The sequence below is a fragment of the Notamacropus eugenii genome, chromosome 7 (assembly GCF_028372415.1).
Source record: "Notamacropus eugenii isolate mMacEug1 chromosome 7, mMacEug1.pri_v2, whole genome shotgun sequence".
Lineage (NCBI taxonomy): Eukaryota > Metazoa > Chordata > Mammalia > Diprotodontia > Macropodidae > Notamacropus > Notamacropus eugenii.
Window position 1 is genome coordinate 102,873,118 of NC_092878.1, and position 21,305 is coordinate 102,894,422.

General features: G+C 42.4%; 1 protein-coding gene and 1 long non-coding RNA gene across 4 annotated transcripts in view; both read right to left on the reverse strand.

The window, feature by feature from the left end:
- Positions 1-3,642, reverse strand: part of ENPP6 (ectonucleotide pyrophosphatase/phosphodiesterase 6) — a 182,614-nt gene extending 178,972 nt beyond the window's left edge. The window contains exon 1 of one of the 3 annotated variants that reach the window (XM_072625433.1): positions 3,168-3,642. In XM_072625433.1, coding sequence (XP_072481534.1) covers positions 3,168-3,408 — 241 coding nt within the window. In that variant the 5' untranslated portion in view covers positions 3,409-3,642. The remainder of the gene's footprint in view (positions 1-3,167) is intronic. The other 2 variants (XM_072625432.1, XM_072625434.1) reach the window with 2 other exon arrangements.
- Positions 3,643-5,339: 1,697 nt separating this feature from the next.
- LOC140514930 (uncharacterized) overlaps positions 5,340-21,305 on the reverse strand; it is a 40,190-nt gene continuing 24,224 nt past the window's right edge. Inside the window, exon 3 of the long non-coding RNA XR_011970776.1 lies at positions 5,340-5,565. This is a non-coding gene — a long non-coding RNA (uncharacterized lncRNA). The remainder of the gene's footprint in view (positions 5,566-21,305) is intronic.

A 21,305-nucleotide genomic window follows, 5' to 3' on the forward strand; every position in this document is an offset into this window, starting at 1 on the left:
TCTACATAGCATGTAGGAAAGGACACCGGACTTAGAGTCAAGAAGACCTAGATTCAGAAACTGATTCAGAAACCAGCTAGATCATCTTGGGTTGATGACATTACATCTCTGTGCCTCAGTTTCCTCACTGGCAAAATGAAGGGGGTTGGATCAGAAGTCCTTTCTAGCTCTAGATTCTATGATGTCTCTAGAGACAACGGTCTTTCCAGTAATATTGTTGTCTAGCATCGGTACTGGAGAAAATAGGAAAGGAGAATTATGGCCAAAGTCTCCTTTTAATTCATTCACTCCTTTGGGAGGGGCTGCATCTCAAACCCACAGGGTTTCCTCTCCATAACCATAACTACACTTCCTTGTTTTCTGGGTCATAATGGCATTGGCTTTTGTGGCATAGGCTCAGTTTGGAAGCTGGAGAGAAATCTACATCCGACTTTCAGGGAAACTAGACCGTCTACCCATCCAATGATCCTTGGCACACTATTGGACCCACTAAAGCAGGCCATGCCAAGCAGGACTGTCCCTGTGTGACAGAGGGGCTTTGTACGGCTTCGTGATCCTGCCAACTTCAGGAACGCAAGCGGGGAAACAAAGGGTAATGTCACAGACTTGGTTTCTTTGTGGGACTTTTTTCTTAATGCTTCTTTATCTCTGTATCGGGGGCTCCCTCTTCTCGAATGGGGCTTGTTTAGTTTTCATTTGGATGAAAAGCCCTGCACGTGGCCACATGTGAGTCTTTCTCTCTAGGCTGGGCACCGGATGCCTGCCGAGAGAGGAGTGGGGGTAACTTGTTTTTTGTGAAACTCTCTGGGCAGAGAACTGAGACCAGGCTTGTGCCACACATACAGCAGTAGCTATTGGTCCCTGAAAAACTAGTGAATGGGCTTTGAGGCAAGGTATTGTGTTGGCTTATGAACGTGCCAATTGATTGCATTTAAGGAAAAGAGGAGAGTCTTGTTAGCGTGTTTATCTTAGAGACCTCATTTGTTAGACAAGAGGCAAACTGCCTAAGTTAGTAAAAGAATCACTGGCCATGAAGGAATCCCTTCGTTTCTGGGGGAAAAGCTTTGCTCTCCATAGCAGGCTGTTCATAAGTTCAGGGGATCATTGTTATAAAGCACTTTATAGGCCAAATAGTCCAGCTCTCTTATTTTGCAGATGAGGATACTGAGGCTCTGAAAGAAATATGCCCGAAGTCATGTAAGTGGTAAATGATCGGGCAGGTCCACAGACTTCAAGTCCAGTAATACTCTTTCTGCTGTGCTCTCTGCAAGTCTTTGAGAAGCAAATTTGGAATAGTGGTTAGGGTTCTGGACCCAGCTGGAGTCAGGAAGATCTGAGTTCAAATGCTGCCACAAATACTCACTAGGTATGTGGTCTGGAACAAGAAACTTAACCCACTTGTCCTGTTTACCTCATCTGTAGAACTGGAATAATAAAGCACCTCCCTCACAGAGTTGTTGGAAGGATCAAATGAGATAATAAAGGCAAGTAGGTGTTACAGTGGATTAAACCCCCAACCTGAATTCACTGAGACCTGAATTTGGAGAACACATATTTTTGCAAACCTTAAAGCTTTATATAGATTCTATCATCTGTCTTATTATTATATGCAAAAACAATTTTACTGTCACTGAGCTCAGAATCAGGTATTCAAATTGGCTCCATACACTTATTAGTTGTGTGACCTGCCTCTGTTTCCCCATGGGTAAAATTGGAACAATAGTATTTACCTTGCAGAGTTATTGTGAGCATTAAATGAGATAAAATTTGTAAAAAAAAGCCCTTAGCACAAGGGCCTGGCATATAGTGGGTGATATATAAATATTTTCTTCCCTCACCTGTGTGAGCCTCCTGAGCAAGTAAGTTACTCTTACATCACCGGGGCCTCAGTTCCTTCATATTTAAAATGGGGGGGAGGGGTGGGGGGGGAGTTGAATTCAATGATCTCTAAGGTCTCTTTCAGCTTCAAATCTATTATCCCATGTGGAGACCTATAAACTGCACCAGTATTCTTGAACAAGTGTGGTCACTACTCCTCTAAGGGAGAACTTTAAGATGGGTGACGGTTCCCACACCACTACCACTAGTCAGTCAATAAGTCAACATCCTTCACTGACGTACCACTCTGCAAAGATCCTGATTTAGGCACTAACTGCTTTACTAGAAATTGTCCTTACATGGAGGGCAGGGTACAGATATTGGTCTAAATTCCAAAATCCACTTAACTCCTACAAAAATTAGCATGAGTTACTCCAGAGGAAAGAAAACAGCCTCTTGACTTTTAGACTTAAAAACTTATACACATAAAATAGGGATAAGAATATGTCACACTATGAAAAATGATGCACTGGTTGTACTAGTTCCAAAGGTTGCCCTGAAAACCGGCTAGAAATCCAGAAGAAGCCTAGGTCCTAATCCCAGACCGCCTCTGGTTCTAATGCACAGAGAGAAGATGGCTTGGGATACTGCTTGGTCAGAGATCAGGAAAGGCCCTGGTCTCTGCTTGACCTGCAGATAGCTTCTCCAAACACATCAGCTCTTCCAAACATCTTTTTGTCCCGATGTGTATATTTCATAGATATCTGAATTATACAGTGCTTTTTCTCTTTCTTACCCAACCTTACCCAGATATGAAAGGCCATTAGGCAAAAATCCTAGTTTAGTTATCCAAGAGCATTCTTTCTATTTAAGGAATCCTGGGTGTACCTCTTAAACCCCTTTTCACTAGCAAACAAGTGAAAGCTATGACAGGACAGTCGGCAACTGGCTCCAAGTTGGGTTAGAGAAATTCCAAAATTAAGTATATCCATTCAGTCATTTAAAAAATCCCAATGGGCACAATGAGACCTTAAAAGAACCTTGTCTGTGAAAAGCCAAAGAAACTCCGATCCTCTGGATTATCACCAGTTTTTCCCTGGCCGTTTTCCTCAGTGTTGCAATTCAAAGGGAACTCCAAAGTCTCAGGTGGAAGGAAGGCACCCCCATCAAGGTTGGGAATATCCTTGCAGCAGAATAACCCCCAACCACCCCTGGAGGCCCAAACAAATATCTGGGAGTCAGAAATAGGAGGGACTTGAGAAGTAGACCTCAGAAAGGATGGCTAACAGTGTGAGGGTCTAAGGCAAGCCCTCCCCCCCCCCACCAAGGAGAGGGGGGTCAGTACTCACCTGTCATGAGGGAGTAATAATTAGGGTAGGAAAGGCTGGGAAAGTCCGGGGTCAAGTAATCCACTTTCACTCCCCTGCTCACAATCTCTTTGAACCCAGGCAAGGACTCCAAGGCTTCATCACTGATGTAGTCATGGCGAAAACCATCCAGCAGAAAGACCAGGAGCTTCCGGCGGGCTGTGGCCGGGCTGCCCAGGTGGAAGGCCAGGGAGAGTAAGAGGGGCAGGAGTTTTGTGGCCATGATGCCAGGAGGCTGCCCCAGGGTCCAGCCAGGGCTGTCTGTGCCTTTGCACTGTCTGCAACTATTCTTTAATAGGGGCTGGACCTTTCACTGCTGTCCTATCTGAGCCAATTTGACTTTCAGAATTTAAAGGTACAGCACTTCCCTTATTTAAAAAAAATAATTAGAAGAAGAATGAATGAGAGGAAGAATCTGTTCTTTCTCAGCCTTGGTTGGAGAGTTCCCGGGCTCCCTTCTGAAGGAGAATGAAGAATGTCCCCAGCTACCCCTGCAGTTCACACTAGGGGGGACGGCCAGCTTGCTGCTTTCAGCACATCCGGAAATGCACAGCCACTAGGGAGAGGATGAAAGGAGTGATAGGGCAAGAGGAACTTTACCCTGAGATTGAGCATCAGAAAATGGGATCTCTTCTCTTTGGTGGCTCCAACAACCAAACTTTGGATTCTCTTAATCAGACACTCCCTTGAACTCCTAGTGTAAGTATAGGCTTAATAAGGGCTTTGAGTTGGATTTTTAATGTTAAGGTTGTTGACACAAACTTTTGAGCTTAAAATACAAATGAGTGTAATCATGGAGGATATGGTATGATAAAAAAAAAAGTCCTGGATTTGGGGTCAAGGGACCTGAGTAACTTTAGGGAAGTCACTTTACCTCTCTAGGACTCAGTTTCTATATCTGTAAAATGGACTGCATGGCCTCAGAGGGCCTTGCCAACACAAAATTTGTGAGCCTATGATCTTTAGGTAATTATGTTGTGAGTACTGGTCACTCAACAAAATCATGAGAGGGGAACCTGAAGCCTCAAGGCCACATGTGACCCTCTAGGTCCTCAAGTGCAGCCCTTTGATTGAATCCAAACCTCACAGAACAAATTCTTTTATTAAGGGAGGGATGGAAGAGAATACAAATCAAGCAAATTACAGAATGAAGCCTAACCAGATTTCTGGTCTTCTGCCTTCTGCCCCATGAGGGATGGAGGAGTGTGGTTTGGAAGATGAATCTAAGGTAGTAAATTAGAAAAATGTGGTCCACATTAGAAGCCCCGAAGTCTTACCTGTGGTCCAAGACTCTGGGCCTTTGTTTCTCATTAGGTTTCCTTGTTTGAGAACGGGAGTCAACAACCTGAGCGTTTCATATAGTTCTTTGTCTTTTCCTAGGGTAGATGTTGCTTTAGGTCAGGAAAGTTATTTCAATATAGGTTTCACCTAGATGATATTGCAAATTAAAAAACTCCTTCTGGACCCTGGATGGGCCTTTGCCTGGAAAGCTCTGCCAAGCCTTGTTCCAGACACTGATGATATCTTAGGAATGTGCTACAGGGTCCATTTGGAGACTCCTCCCTGATATGAAAACTACAAGATAGTAGTCCACCCCAACAGGGAGAAAAGCTGATGTCGGATGTTATTCCCTTGATCCCTGTGTACAGCTACAGGTTGTGGGGCTGGGTGGGGTATAGCAAGAGATGTAAAAGTTCTAGTACTTATCTGCAAGGCAGACATAAAGGGAAACTGGACCTTAAATTCTGCAAATGAGTGTTGAGGGCCAGGGTGGAGTGCGGTTGACTAGATCAGGATAGACCTTCGGGGAAACTGTTCTTTGGGACCGTGCTCATTAATCTCCAGAATGGCTCTCCATGCCCCCCAGATGTTGCTGTCTCCTTGAGATAAACAAGAGAATTACAGAAAACAAGGGATATGTAAAATAGATGCCCTCTAGGCTAACAGTCTTTGAAGGCCATAAGACTGGCCAAATCACTGGGACTGGAGATGAGCAGAAGGTCACGTAGACTTGCAGTTTCTGTCTATTTATACCCTAACCCTCGGATTAATAAATGGAATTGGTCTATCTTTTCCTGCCTTCCATGTCTTTCTTCTTCACCACATCACTGAGCCGTGTGGGGATGGAGGCCGTCCGCTACAAATAAGAAAGAAATAAGTGAAAAAGATCTGCAAAATTGATACCATTTCTTTCTGTAGTCAAATATTTTTGGAAGCAAAGCTCATTTACGGAAATTGTATTTCAATCAACAAGTAGCCATCTAGATGGTGCAGTAGAATTCTGGACTTGGAGTCAGCGACCCCTGAGTTTGAATCCTACCTTGGACTCCAAATAACTGCAGTACACTTGTCAAGGTTCTGTCAGCCTCAGTTTCCGCATCTGTAAAAGGAGAATAATGATAATACTTCCTCTCACAAGGTTGTTATGAGAATCATTTTTATAAAGCATTTTGCAAACCTGAGGTGCTATAAATGCTCATTAAGCCAAGGAAATGATCCATAAGGCATGAAGGCAATTGCTCTAATGAGTTTGTGAGTTGTTCTATTTCCACAGAAAACTTACAAAAGCAGACGTGCAAAATAGAGCACCGGTTCTACAGTCAGGAGATTCTGAGTTCAAATCTAGCCTCAGACACTTAACTAGCTATGTGATCTTAGGCAAGTCACTTAACCCTGTTTGCCTCAAAAAACAAAACAAAACAAAACACAACAACCTAACAAAAACAACAAAAAAGCAGAGATAGCCCAAGCCTCTAGGCTAGTATTTCCCTTTCCCAGCCCTTAAAAACCTATAGATCTGAGTGTTTTGATGGAAGAGAGAACAAGAGAACCCAGAGAGATGTCATTATACAATTCTGGGGAATCTATTTACCTGGGTGGTGCTCCCCAGGTGTCTATGTTTGTGTTCCCCTGAACCATGTGTGTTCCATGGAAAGCCTCCTGCATTGAATGATACTATAACCTTCAGGGATCTTAGCCACAGAAATCAGAAAAGGGCTAGTCAGTAATGACTCTGCATCATAAAGTCAGGGATAGCCTCATCCTCTATGACTTTAGCTCCCTTCTTTACTCTAAGGAATTTCTTGTCAAAGGTTTGGAGGATTATAATATTATAAATTTAAAGTTGGAAGAGCTAGTAGAAGTCACTTGATCCAACCACATCCTTTTGAAGATAAAGAAAGTGAATGACCTTTCAAACCCAGGTCTTCTGACCCTGGTTGAAGATTAAAGCACAGAACTCATGTATATAAGCATGCCGCTATACCTACCTCATTTATGTGCCAGCTAATAACATGCTACTGTGCACACAATATTATCATAGATTGAGAACTTGAAGGGACTTTGTTGTTATTATCCAGTGGTTTCAGTCATGTTTGACTCTTCGTGATCCCATTTGGGGTTTTCTTGGCAGATACTGAAGTGATTTGCCCTTTCCTTCTCCAACTCATTTGGCAGATGAGTAAACTGAGGTAAACAAGGTGAAGTGACTTGCCCAGGGTCACATAGCTAGTAAATGTTAGAGGCCAGATTTGAACTCAGGAAAATGAGTCTTCCTGACTCCAGGCCGGGCACTCTATCCACTGCATCACCTAGTCCCCCAAAACTGAGGCCCAGAGAGCTTCAGTCTTTTGTCCACAGTCACAAGGTAGTGATAGAAGCAGGATATGAAGCTAGTGATATGTCCACTGTAGTGACCTAGGTCCTTTTTCTTCCCCTTTTATACCCTCTCTCTTGATAACTTCACCAGTTCTCATAGGTTTGATTGTCACCTGTATAGAGATGACTCCCAGATCTATATATTCAGCCCCAGTCTCTCAGCATCATCAACTGGACATTTCAAATTAGACATCCTAAAAACATCTTAAACTCAACTTGTCTAAAACTGAACCCATTATCTTTCCACCCCAGCTCAAACTTTCCTCTCTTCCAAAATTCCTGATTTCTATCAAAGACACAACCAGTCTCCCAGCATTGTCCTTGAATGTTCACTTTTCCTGACCTCATATAGTCAATAAGTTGTCAAATTTTGCCATTTCTATCTTCATAACATCTCTTGCATCTAACCCCTTCTGTCCTATCTACATCTTAGTTAAGATACTCATCCCCTGTTGCCTACATGATATGCTCCTAATCGATCTTCTTGCCCCAAGTTTCCAATACACAGAGTAATTTCCCTTTGGTGCAGGCTTCACCTTATAACTCTCCTACTCAACTTAGTCCAGTGGGGTCTTATTGTCTCAAGATAAAAGACTCCTCTGATTAACTTCTAAAGCCCTATATAACCTGGTTCAATTTATCTTTCCAACCTTATTGGATATTATGTCCCCTCCTCTGTGTTATGATCCAATCAAAATGACCTTCTCTTGGTTTCTACCACCTTCTACCTTCACATGTTTGTTCTGGCTGTTCCCCATATATGGAATACAATTCAGTCCCATAGAATTCCTCTCTGCCTTTAAAATATAGCTCAAGCACCATCTTCTGCATACATTCTTTCTTGATTCCCCCCAGTCACCAGTACTCTCTCTCTACTTCCTTATATTTAACTACTTTGTATGTGTTTATATGTATTAATTTTATATTTAAGCTATACATAGTTTCATGTGTACTTTTTGTCTCCCCCCAGTGAAAGCTTGTTTTGAGAAGGGATGGGTTTAGTCAACTACAAACTAAGGCAAGCATCCAGAAAGAAGGAAGTCATAGTCTCAGGGACTAAGTAGATCGCTTATTGGTTTGTGTGCTCGACCTTCGTTGCCAAAGAAGATCATGCCATCAGAGAAATAATGACACGGCTTGTACTTGACTGTTTTGAGTGAGGGAGGGCTGTACAGGTCACCAGCCTCACTTCTCTTTCAAAGCCATCTGAATCCAGTGACCAGATATTCATCAGGATGACTAGAGATGACCCAGGATGAGGCAATTGGGGTTAAGTGACTTGCCCAAGGTCACACAGCTAGTGAGTGTCAAGTGTCTGAGGTGAGCTTTGAACTCAGGTCTTCCTGACTCCTGCACTGGTGCTCTATCCACTGTACCACTTAATGATAGATGTTTCCCCAATGCTCTGTCCTAGGCTCTGTTCTCTCTTAATGACCTCATCAGCTCCCATGGGTTCAACGGTCATTGGATTAAAAAAAAAAATCTATGTATTTAGTCAGATTCTCTCTGTTGAGCCCTGGTCCTGAATTTCTATTTTCCTGCTGGCCATGTGGGGCATTTAAGTGGCACAGTGGATAGAGTAATGTGCCTGGAGTCAGGAAGGATCCTCTTCATGAGTTCAATCCAGCCTCAGATACTTGCTAGCTGTGTGACCCTCAGCAAGTTACTTATCCCTGTTTGCCCCAGTTCCTCATCAGTCAAATGAACTGGAGAAGGAAATGGCAAACTATTCCAGCATCTTTGCCAAGAAAACCCCAGATGGGGTCATGAAGAGTCAGGCATGATTGACCAACAACAAAACTGGACACTGCTACCTGGATGTTCCATCTACATGTCAAACTCAACATGCTTAAAATGGAACTCATCTCCCCTTTACTCCCCAAATTCATCCTTTCTCCAAATTTCCCTTTTTTTTTTTTTTTTAAGAGTAGTATTAGAGAGTGAGATAGAGCAGACAGATGGTGGGTCAGAAGTACTTGAATAAAGATCTCAACTCCAATATTTACCAGTTATGTGATTCTGTGAACTGTTATATAGAGAAAGAGTCAAAATGAAGGTAGATATGGAGAGGATTGTGATGAGGTTTAGGGGTGATTGTGGACCCCAAGAGACCATAGTCTGGGTCATGCTTGAATGGATTCGACTCAAGCCTTCTTAAAGCCAAAGAAAACAAAGTTTATTAAAGATTTACCTAATTGGGTAGCCTCTTAAGGAGCCTAAGCATTTGTAATGCTTGTATTCACAAGCGGGCCAGATAGAATCCCAGCTAGATGGAGTCTGAGCTGGATTGAATCTGAGCCCCTTCATGGAGGCAGGATGGAACTTAAATACAGAAAAGAGTATGGGAGGGATCTGGGGGGGGGGGGGTGTCTGGTAGTCCAGGGTGATGGGAGGAGAGGTTTAGGAAGGGTCTTGGGGAAAAGTCCAAGGAGGGAATCCAAGGAGGATCAAAGGCTGGAAACAGCTGGAGGCTATCACGAGACAGATTAGGGGGCAGACTAGGAGGCTCATAGGTGGGAAGCACGTGGGGCAATCCAGAGATCTTGATAGGTGCAGTATCTAAATGGATACAGATCTTGATGGGAGTGGTTGGCAGCCTGGGGAATGGGGGTTTTGATGGGATCAAGGGTGGGGGAATGCAGTGGAGACCTGAGTAGAATGATAATGAAAAGCCCATGGGCTTCCTGAGACTGCTGGAACAAATGGGAAAATTAGATTTGAGTAAGAAAGGCCAGATTAAATGGGAAGATTCAAAGGGAGCTCAAGGAGGCTCCCAGAGTCTGAACCCCATCATTCCCCCATCTAGTACTAATTGTACTAGAAGGCCTTCCAGCTTCCAACTTATAGCTATGGTATTGTGATAACGAGAGCTATAGTAAGGGGACAATCTTGATTATGATCAGTGCCCTTAGAGATGCCCTGATTTGGGTTATGGGGGAAGTAGAAAGGAAGAGATTTCCATTCTGAAAATTGATTGCCCTAAAGATGAAACCAAGAGCAGATAATTGAAGATAAAATAAAGTAGTAGCTTTGCAAAGCACTTTACAAATGTCAGCATATTTGATTTTACCATCAACCATCTGTGATAGAGGCTATTTTTAGGCCCCATTTTAAGGGGAAAAGATAAGATAAGGAAACTGTTGTTATTATTATCCCCATTTTGTAGATGAGGTTAATTTGCCCAGGGTCACACAGCTAGTAAGTGTTGGTAGCAGGATTTGAAATAAAATCTTCAAGTCTCACATTCGGTACACTGGACCTGGTAAAAACCTTCAGAGAATTGTCAGAAGAGTTAAAGTTCAGAATGAGCCAAAGCTGGCAAGGAATGCTTAAAGCAACAAAAAAGGGTTCTCTTATTTGTTAATTTAACCACCAGGGGGTGTTGATAGGCATTTCTCCCCACCTCTCCCTCCATCTGATTTAGAAAAAAAAAAAGAAAGAATCTGGGTCCTGGAGAGTCTCCTCTCACCCTGCTGCTTTGCACAAACACCCATGGGGAGAAGTGCTGAGTAAGCATTGCCCTCTCTGGCTCACAGAGGGTCAGCACCTTCTCTCCTCCAGCTCTGCCTTCCTGTCTTGGACAGCGCCAACTCATTGTCAGGGTTGTGGGGATTTGGAGATTTACCCAAACAGAAATCAGATGACTGTCCACCTCAACCTCACCCAAGGGCCAAGCCAAGCCTCCTTCATGACTTAATCAGTTTATAATCATGCAACAGTCAAAATAAAGTTGACTTTCCACTCTAGGAAGGAAATATCATTTATTAGATGCCTACTATACGCCAGCCATTGAGCTGAGCACTTTACAAATATTATCTCATTTGATCTCACAACTCTTGGACATGGGTTCTATTATGATCACCATTTATAGTTGAGGAAACTGAGGCAGAAGTTAAAATGACTTCTCCAGAGTTGCATGACTAGTGTCTGAGGGAGATCCTTAGCCCTTTTTCCAATGAATCACCTGAATGCCTCTATAGCAGAGAAGCCTGCTTGGGGGCAGCATTACATTTCTTTTTTATCTCTATATTGAATCAAATAAAGCAAGTAAAAAAATATGGGACCAGAAGAACAATGCATCATTGTGGGTTAAATAAACCACGGTTGCAGTTCAAGTCATTATGAGTTAAAAGAATCATGATTACAATGAAGGGCAAAAACCCCCTAAATATCCTGGCCAGGTTGAAAATATGCAATAGGATAATAGCCAGCTCCATTTTGGATTAACTTTTACACATCCTGCTATTTTGGCCACATTCTTCATGTTTCGGCCCACTCTTCCTCTTAGTCATTAGTCAATAAAATATATGAATAGCCTAAGGACCAATCCTCAGAAAGACCTACGCTGTAGGTACATCTTGCTGCTTCCTGTCCATCAGGGACTACTTTAAGGAAATCCCTTAATAAAGCTTGGATGATCACCCTGGCTTTGTGTGCTCTTTCCCTCAGAATCCTAGAATCACAAGCAACCATGCTCAACAGTAATAAGCATCTAGACCCCAGAAATCTTCCTAGAGATGGAAGACAGATCCAGAACTTGGAATTCTGAGAAATCTGTAGTTTGAATACAGAATCCTAATAATGTTTCCAGAAGAGCTTTGATTCAAGCATTCAGTGGATCTGTCCTTTAGGTAAAGACTCAGAAACTCTGAAGAGGGGTCTTGGCTCAGCCTGAGCTATGTATGGGACTAAGAATCTGGTGTGTTCCCTGGTGGTAGCTGGTTCACAACTCTGACTGTCTCAGGATCCCACTATCTCAGCCCATCACAGAACAGAATGAATGGACTCAGAGGCAAGTCCCATCAAGGAGAAGCCTGCTGCTGGTATCCTCCTACCCTGACCTTCTGCACAGCATTTCCTTTATTAGTAAAAGAAGGGTTAACGAACAAGTTAACTAGGTAGGTTTCATATTCAAAGGCTGAATTAGAACTTGATGTATAGAGAGGATTCTTATTCAGATACAGATTGAACTAAATAGCCTCTGAAGCCTCTCTCAATGCTGAGATTCTGTGATTCTATAATGCTATGAGATAAGAGGGGAAGAAGAAGCAGGACAGAAAAATTATCTCAGTTACTTAAAAGATTGGATATTCAATCAATTGACAAACGTTCATTGTATTCAACATCTACTACATGTTAGGCACTATGAAAGGCAATGAGGGATACCATACAAAATTTAAAGTGAGCTTGCATGGGGGGGGAGGGGGAGGTTGAGGCAATTGGAGTTAAGTGACAATTAGTAGATGTCAAGTGAAAGAGGCAGGATTAAACTCAGGTCTTCCTGACTCCAGTGGGATGCTCTATCCACTGCACCACCTAGCTGCCCCTGCATTCTATTAGATGTTAGAAGAAATGGTGGGAGGGAAATGATTATAGAATATATTGACTCTACTGGGTCAGGTCCATCTACATAACAGAGCAAGACTGGTGTAGAAGATGTATCTGCTTTGGGAACCCTAGAGCAGTTAGGAACCCCAAGAGAGAAGAGAGGTTGAGTAATCAAGGTGTGACATGAGAGCTGTCTTCAAAAAAGGTACCTGAAGTTTTCCCAATTCTCTAGGACAGAGAGAATTGAAAGAAAAGGACATATACTTCCAGATGGGGCATCCCTCCTTGTCCTCCATGCATCAGAAGCTGTGACCAGGTCCATGGTCCCCAGTGTAACCACTGAACTGAGAAGCTGAGAGAGTTAGGCTGAATATAAGGCAGCCTCCTAGCTGTCTGACCTAATGGGACCTGAGAGGTCAGGCTCAAAAAGTGCCTCCTAAGTGCTTGCAGGGTGAGAAGGGAATAAGGAAAGCACAGGGGGCTGGGGGGTGGGGCTTACATACCTTCCAGTCTTGATTGGAGAAGAAGTTGAGATTAGCAGCATTCCCAGTCAGGAAACCATAATATTGAGGGCTGGGGTGCTTGGACCTCAAAATCCTGACACTCCAAGTCCTGCCCAACTGAATTCAACTCAATCATCAGAGAGAATAGACTTAATTAAATAGTTCCTGCCCTCAAACAGCTTATACTCTACTAGGGGACTATAGCAAGTAAGCATGTAACTATATATCATGGCTGTCCTTTGTTCTCATAGAGGACCAAAATGACATCAGTATACTGGAGTCAAGGTACAAAGTGTTCACCTGTGGCTGATCAGACCAATATGAGCTCAAAAGGCTCTAAGTCAGGTACAAACAGTTCATAAGAACATTTGAAGTGGAGATATCTCTAAAGTTGCATTTCTTTTGAACTACTGCAATTTTACTTTGCTCATAGAGCACAGCAAGTTATTTGATGTGGGCATGTCATGCTTGGTGTTCCTTTCCCAGTGTCTCCCATGTTTCATGATAAAAGTCCAAGGTCTCCCATTGCATCCTGGGCCATCTCCAATCATCCTGATGAATATCTGGTCACTGGATCCAGATGGTTCAGGAGGAGAAAGTGAGGCTAGTGACCTTGCACAGCTCTCACTCACTCAAATCAAAGTCAACTCTAAGTCATGGCATCATTTCCCTGATGTCATAGTCTTCTTCAAAAATGAAGGATGAACATATTCCACAATTGATTCCAAAGTTCTTCAGAGAGAGTGTCCTTTGTATCACTTCTTCTGACCTCCCTGCGAGCACTTACCTTGTGTGAGGTCTCCATAAAAGAGTCCTTTAGGCAAACACAGTTTTGGCATTTGAACAATATGGACAGCCTATTGGAGTTTCACTTCCTGCAGTACAGTTTGGATGCTTGACAGTTCAGCTTGAGAAGGACTTCAGCATCTAGTACCCTATCTTGCTAGTAATTCCAAAAGGAGAAAGGGCTAATAATGTGGGGGATCAGGAAATGCTTCACGTGGACGGTGTGGCACTTGGGCTGTGTTTTGAACAAGATTTGGTATCCCACAAGGTTTGTGATGGGAGGGAGAGCACTCTGGACATGGGAGACTACTTTGCCAAGGCAGAGATGGAAGGTCACATGTGAGGAGGAGCCAGCAGACCAGTCTGCCCAAAGCAGTGAGAGTGGAAAAGGGAGTGATATGAAGTAAGACTGGAGGGGTAGGTGGTGACCAGGTTATAGAAAACTTTCACTGACAGTCTGAGTTAGCAACTTATGGAAAAGTTGGACACTGTACCAATGGAGGGAGTACTCATTGATAAAAATTACCATTCTATGGGTGTAATAAAGCATGATTTCAACAAGGGCTAAGGAAATAGAAATCCCATGAGGCAGCAAGGTGGTTTAGTGGATAAACTGCTGGGTCTGGGGTCAGGAAGACCTGAGTTTAAATCCAGTCTTAGACATTTATTAGTTGTGTGACCCTAGGCACTTAACCCTTGTTTGCCTCAGTTTCCTCAAATGGAATATGGTGGTAATAATAGCACCTTCCTCCCAGGACTGTTGTGAGGATCAAGTGAGATAATACTTGTGATTTGCCTGGTACATAGTAGGTGCTTTATAATAATTATTATGTATAATATTATATTATTGCATTATAATATTATATATATATTATAATAGTAAATGCTTCCCCCTTCCTTCCTTCCTTATGGTACCTGGAAGGTCACAATCCAGGGAACACTACTTAGAAAAGACTAAGTTCTATTCACCAGTTCAATTCATGAAGGTCAGAATCTGTACCATTTTGCTTTGAAAGTCATGCAATCACAAATTAAGTAAGCCAAAGTCTTGGAAAAAACCAAATTGTCCCCAAATCCAAAAGAGTCCCAAGACCAATTCAGTTTCCTGGAGATCTTCTATACCAGGGATTAGAACAGAACCCCTTGGAATTTGTTAGTCTCTCCTTGATGGGTGCCTACATCCCCAGTGCTGCCTTGGGACTGAATAAGCCTCTCTAAAGGTAGCAATAGAGGGGAGATGTTCTTTGTCTATTATGTTCTCCTGATTTCTTGTCTTAGGATGTAGTACTGTTTAGTAGTAGCACGAATTTAAATTCTGGGCCACAGTAAAACATTTCAGAGATCCCTTTACTATACTAACATTCCCTCCAGAAACACCCACACCATACATCTTAAGGAGAGTGATCTTTCTTTCTCCATGTGAAAATCCTAAGTATTGTCAGGACTATTTTTGCCCAAATAAGGTCTACAATAACCTGTGGAGTGAGAAAAGAAACTTGGAACACCAAGGAAAAATCTAGTGAGAACAAGAAAGCTGAAAAGGGAAATAGGAACTTGACTGAGTTTAAGACACTTATTGAATGTTATTTGCAAACCATGGGCAGCTAGGTGGCACAGTGGATAGAAGTGCTGAAGTCAAGCAGACTTGAGTCCCAATCAAACCTCAGACACTTACTATGACAAGTCACTTAGCTTTGCTTCCATTTTTTCATCTGTAAAATGAGCTGGAGAAGGAAATGAGAAACTATTGCAGTATCTTTGCCAAGAAAATCCCAGATGAAGTCATGAAGAGTCAGGCATGACTGAAAAATAACTGAACAGTAAATTGGCAAAGCATCTCCACTAGTAGAAGGAGGCAGTACAACAAGGGGGAAATGTGTTGAATTTGAACCCAAATTAAAATTCTAACTGAAATTGACTACTTGCTACCTCTGTGGACTTGAGTGAGTTAGTTTTTCTGGGCCTCAGAAAAACCTAGGAGGTTGGACTGTGTGATCTCTGAGGCTTGTTCTGTTTTTAAAACAATGATTCAACAATATTCTCCTCTGAAGACTCATTAGGTTATGGAAGTGTTAGGCTATCTCCAGTGATCTTGATCAATATCTGACCACTAGACTCAGATGGCTCTGGAGGAGAAAATGAGTCTGGTGACTTTGTACAGCCCTCCCTCACTCAAATCAAAGTCAATTGTTGGTCATGTCATCACCTCCCTAATGTCTTCAAGAACAAACCACATCTCCCTAATGTCATGGTCCTCTTCATGAACAAACCACAGCCTGTGAGTCATCCAAGCTGCCTGAATGGGGATCCAGCTGGCCAGATCCAGTTGGGAAACTAAGCTTGTCCTCTCCTCTCTTCTTCTCCCTTCTCTCCTCTTCTCTCCTCTCCTGTCTCCTCTCCTTTTTTCTCCTCTCCCCTTACCTGAGGGTGTTCTGCCCAGAGAAAGGTAAATCTTGATGGTCAAAAGCTATCTAGTTAACTTGGGGTTTACTGGCTAGATTTCTTTCTCAAAGACCAAACCTTAAGCCCAATTCACTCTGGATCTCATGGACTGGACAACATTGCCCAAGCACCATAAGCACCATGGTTATTTTTTGGGCCCTCCAGACTCAGAGTGAATGTAAATAGTAACTTTCTCTTTGGTCAGCAACCCTGAGGGTCTTCCCCTCACAGCTGGACTTTTTCTTTTTTTTTTATTAAAGGGTCCATCTCTTGACTCAGCTTTAAAGAGGCATATTTACTGAATGGGCCTGACCTCACTCAAAGTGAGAGCCTGAAAAGACCTTAGCTTAAAAGGGCCAGGGTGTCCCAATGCATTCTGGACATCTACCATCATCCTGATAGATATCTGACCACAAGACCAGATGGCTCTGGAGGAGAAAATGAAACTGGTGACTTTGCACAGCCCTCCATCACTTAAATCTAATTCAACTGCAAGTCATGTCATCATCTCCCTGATGTCATGGTCCTCTTCAAGAATGAAAGCCACACAAGGTTATGGAAATGATGTTGAGTTCTCAAAGGTTCTGCCTATGGAACACAGATACTGACAAGTCCTACCAAGATGCTCCTGAAAAACACTGCCCTGCAGGTGGCGCAGTAGATAGAGCACCAAGTCTGGAGTCAGGAAGACCCATCTCCCTGAGTTCAAATCTGGCCTCAGACACTTACTTACTAGCTGTGTGACCCTGGGCAAGTCACTTAACCCTGTTTGACTCAGTTTTCTCATCTGTAAAATGAGCTGGAGGAGAAAATGTCAAATCATGCCAAGAAAACATCAAATGGGGTCCTAAAGAATCAGAAACAACTGAACAGCAAGCAATAACACAATCCTCTACCACTTTCTTAACTATTTTTCTGGGGCTGACCTTGCATTGGTCCCTTAGAACATTTACTTCTGACCTAACCAGGACCTAGACACCTGAAACAGCTATACAGACAAGATTCTCACTCTTTGCCAGGTCCCCAAGAGTATCTCATAGATGTTAACAAGCATCAAGTTCTGGGCACTGGGGCAGAGTTAAGGGAGAGAAAACCTCTCTATTTTTTTTTTGAGGGTGGTAAAGAAAGAACAGCACAGGACAAGGTAGCATAGATAGACTGTGTTGTACATCCCTACGCTCATCACATTCCCTCCCCCCCCCGCAAATGCCCTCCTCTTCTAAGCTTCCCTATTCTATCCACCACTATCTTTCTAGCCTCTTAGGTTATCTACCTCATTGTGATTTATCCCTGACTCCTCACTCAACTAACCTGCTCTTTTAAAGTCACCAATGATCTCTCAGCTGCCCAGTCTGATGGTCTTTTCTCAGTTCCCATGCTTCTTGGCATCTCTGCAGTGTTTGATCCTGTTGGCCGCCCTCCCCTTCTGGATACTCTCTCCTCTCTAGGTTGCTGAAAATTATATGAGTGTCACCTATAAAAGCTAGAATTTGCACACATAAAAAAATTGGGACAAAAATTTTCTAACCCATTTAAAAATTTCCCAAATAAAATGCTTCAGTCAAGGACTGATTTATTAAAAATAGAAAAAGAAAATGCCTTCTGGCTAGTTTACAAGAATAACTGATTGATGGGGGGAGGAGCCAAGATGGCGGAGTAGAAAGATACACATATGCTAGCTCCGAACCCACAGCCCATAAAATATCTGTAAAGAAGAACTCTCAACAAATTCTGGAGCAGCAGAAGCCACAGAACAATGGAGTGGAGGAGATTTCTGTTCCAGAGAGCCCTGAAAAACCGACACGAAAGGTCCGTTGTGCCCCGGACCCGGTGCAGAGCCCAGCCCCGTCTCAGCCCTGCAACACCAAGAGGAGCAGATCCGAGCAGGCTTCAGGGACAGAATCTCCAGTGGCAGTGAGAGTTCCTCCACCCACAGGTGGCAAAGGTCAGTGAGAGGGGCTTTTCAGTTCAGGGAGAGGGTAGTGTGGTGTCCCCATAACTCAGGCTCTCTCGGGAGGCAGCAGCTGAGGCAGCAGTGCACAAGGACTCCCAAAGCAGGCAGGAGACCAGATCCATTGTTGAAGGTCTCTGCATAAACCCCCTGAGGGAAATAAGCCCCGTGTGGTGGCCCTGCCCCCACCTGAGCAGCTGAAATTAATCTCACACTGAATAGCAGCCCCACCCCCGCCAAAAGCCCTGAGGCTGGGAAGCAGCATTTGAATCTCAGACCCCAATTGCTGGCTGGGCAGATCTGGAGGCATGGTGGGTGTGGAGAGGACACTCAGAAGTCAAATCACTGGCTGGGAAAATGCCCAGAAAAGGGGAAAAAAAATAAGACCATAGAAGGTTGCTTTCTTGATGAACAGATATCTCCTCCCATACTCTCGGATGAGGAAGAACAATGCTTACCATCAGGGAAAGACACAGAAGTCAAGGCTTCTGTATCCCAATCATCCAAAATAAATATTGAATGGGCTCAGGCCATGGAAGAGCTCAAAAAGGATTTTGAAAATCAAGTTAGAGAGGTGGAGGAAAAACTGGGAAGAGAAATGAGAGAGATGCAAGAAAAGCATGAAAAGCAGGTCAACACCTTGCTAAAGGAGACCCAAAAAAATGCTGAAGAAAATAACACCTTGAAAAATAGGCTAACTCAATTGGCAAAAGAGGTTCAAAAAGCCAATGAGCAGAAGAATGCTTTCAAAAGCAGAATTAGCCAAATGGAAAAGGAGCTTCAAAAGCTCACTGAAGAAAATAGTTCTTTCAAAATTAGAATGGAACAGATGGAGGCTAATGACTTTATGAGAAACCAAGAAATCACAAAACAAAACCAAAAGAATGAAAAAATAGAAGATAATGTGAAATATCTCATTGGAAAAACAACTGACCTGGAAAAAAGATCCAGGAGAGACAATTTAAAAATTATGGACCTACCTGAAAGCCATGATCAAAAAAAGAGCCTAGACATCATCTTTCATGAAATTATCAAGGAAAACTGCCCTGAGATTCTAGAACCAGAGGGCAAAATAAGTATTCAAGGAATCCACTGATCACCGCCTGAAAGAGATCCAAAAAGAGAAACTCCTAGGAACATTGTGGCCAAATTCCAGAGTTCCCAGGTCAGGGAGAAAATATTGCAAGCAGCTAGAAAGAAACAATTCAAGTATTGTGGAAATACAATCAGGATAACACAAGGTCTAGCAGCTTCTACATTAAGGGATTGAAGGGCATGGAATAGGATATTCCAGAAGTCAAAGGAACTAGGACTAAAACCAAGAATCACCTACCCAGCAAAACTGAGTATAATACTTCAGGGGACAAAATGGTCTTTCAATGAAATTGGGGACTTTCAAGCATTCTTGATGAAAAGACCAGAGCTGAAAAGAAAATTTGACCTTCAAACACAAGAATGAAGAGAAACATGAAAAGGTAAACAGCAAAGAGAAGTCATAAGGGACTTCACTAAAGTTGAACTGTTTACATTCCAACATGGAAAGACAATATTTGTAACTCTTGAAACTTTTCAGTACCTGGGTAGTTGGTGGGATTACATACACACAGACACACACACACACACACACACACACACACACACACAGAGACAGAAAGCACAGAGCGAATGGAATAGGATGGTATCATATCTTAAAAAAATGAAATTAAGGGGTGAGAGAGAAATATATTGGGAGGAGAAAGGGAGAAATGGAATGGGGCAAATTATCTCTCATAAAAGAGACAGGCAAAAGACTTTTTAGTGGAGGGAAAAAGAGGGGAGGTTAGAGAAAAACATGAAGTTTACTCTCATGACATTCGACTAAAGGAAGGAATAAAATGCACACTCATTTTAGTATGAAAAGCTATCTTACAATACAGGAAAGTGGGGGAGAAGGGGATAAGCAGGTTGGGGGGAAGATGGAAGGGAGGGCATGGGGAGGAGGGAGGAATTTGAGGTCGACACTCTTGGGGAGGGATAGGATCAAAAGAGAGAATAGAAGCAATGGGGGGCAGGATAGGATGGAGGGAATTATAGTTAGTCTTACACAACATGACTATTATGGAAGTCATTTGCAAAACTACACAGATATGGCCTATGTTGAATTGCTTGCCTTCCCAAAGGGAATGGGTGGGGAGGGAGGGATGAAGAGAAGTTGGAACTCAAAGTTTTAGGAACAACTGTCAAGTTCTGTTCTTGCTACTAGGAAATAAGAAATACAGGTAATAAGGTATAGAAAGTTATCTGGCCCTACAGGACAAAGGAGAAGATGGGGACAAGGGAAGGGAAGGATGATAGAAGAGAGGGCAGATTGGTGATAGGGGAAATCAGAATGCTTGGTGTTTTGGGGTGGGGGGAGGGGACAAATGGGGAGAAAATTTGGAACCCAAGATTTTGTGAAAATGAATGTTAGAAGTTAAATAAATAAATTTAAAAAAAGAAAAGAATAACTGATTGATGTCTAGGAAAGATGGAACTTTACTACCCAAATTTCAACAAAAATCTTTGCATAACTGTTAGATGGAAAAATTAATACTATTATTTAAGAAGTTCAGTCACTAATGCATTTGGATCTATGCATTTTAGTCAGTATTTTTATAACTTTGATAGCCATTAAATCAAAAATTTTAATGAATTAAACTAAGAACTACACCATTGAATCATGGTATCTCACAGGATGAAACCAAGATTTTCAAAAATAATATAACATTGAATAGAGCACTGGCCTTGAAGTCAGGAGGACCTGAGTTCAAATTCAGACTCAGGTATTTACTAACTGTGTGACCCTGAGCAAGTCACTTAACCCCAATTACCTCCAAAAAAATGAAGCCTATTCAATCACCAAAATAACATTATTTTTAATGAGAACAACAAAGAAGTGTTTCTGCCATTAATAAAATATTATTTTCAACGTATTTCATGTGATACTTTTTGTTTCTATTATGTAAATTGTATAATGTGCACAAATGTTAGTACAGCAGTGCATAAGTATAATTTTAAAATAAGCAAATACATACGTATTGAGGTACATGATCAAAACTATTTTTAGTGATGGAGTGGATGATCCAAACAATTTAGAGGCATGCTCTAAGCTATCTGGAGTTATCCTCATCCCATAGAAATATAACACAGGAGCAACAATGCCCTGATAAATGTTTAACTGGCTTTCTGGGATAGAGGGAGAGATGTACCCCTTTGTGTTTAATCTGCACCATTAACCTTTTTTTCATCACTTTAACAAGTCTGGATAATCGATAAAACAATAAATCAAGTGCTGATTTGTAGCAAATTTCCAAATGCAAATGCTCACACTTAAATTTAATACTTAGCTCTCACTAGCACACCCCAGGAGTCCCTTGTCCTTTCATTCTCTCCATGCATCTGCACAGACTCCACTTCAAATTTTAGATTGGACTT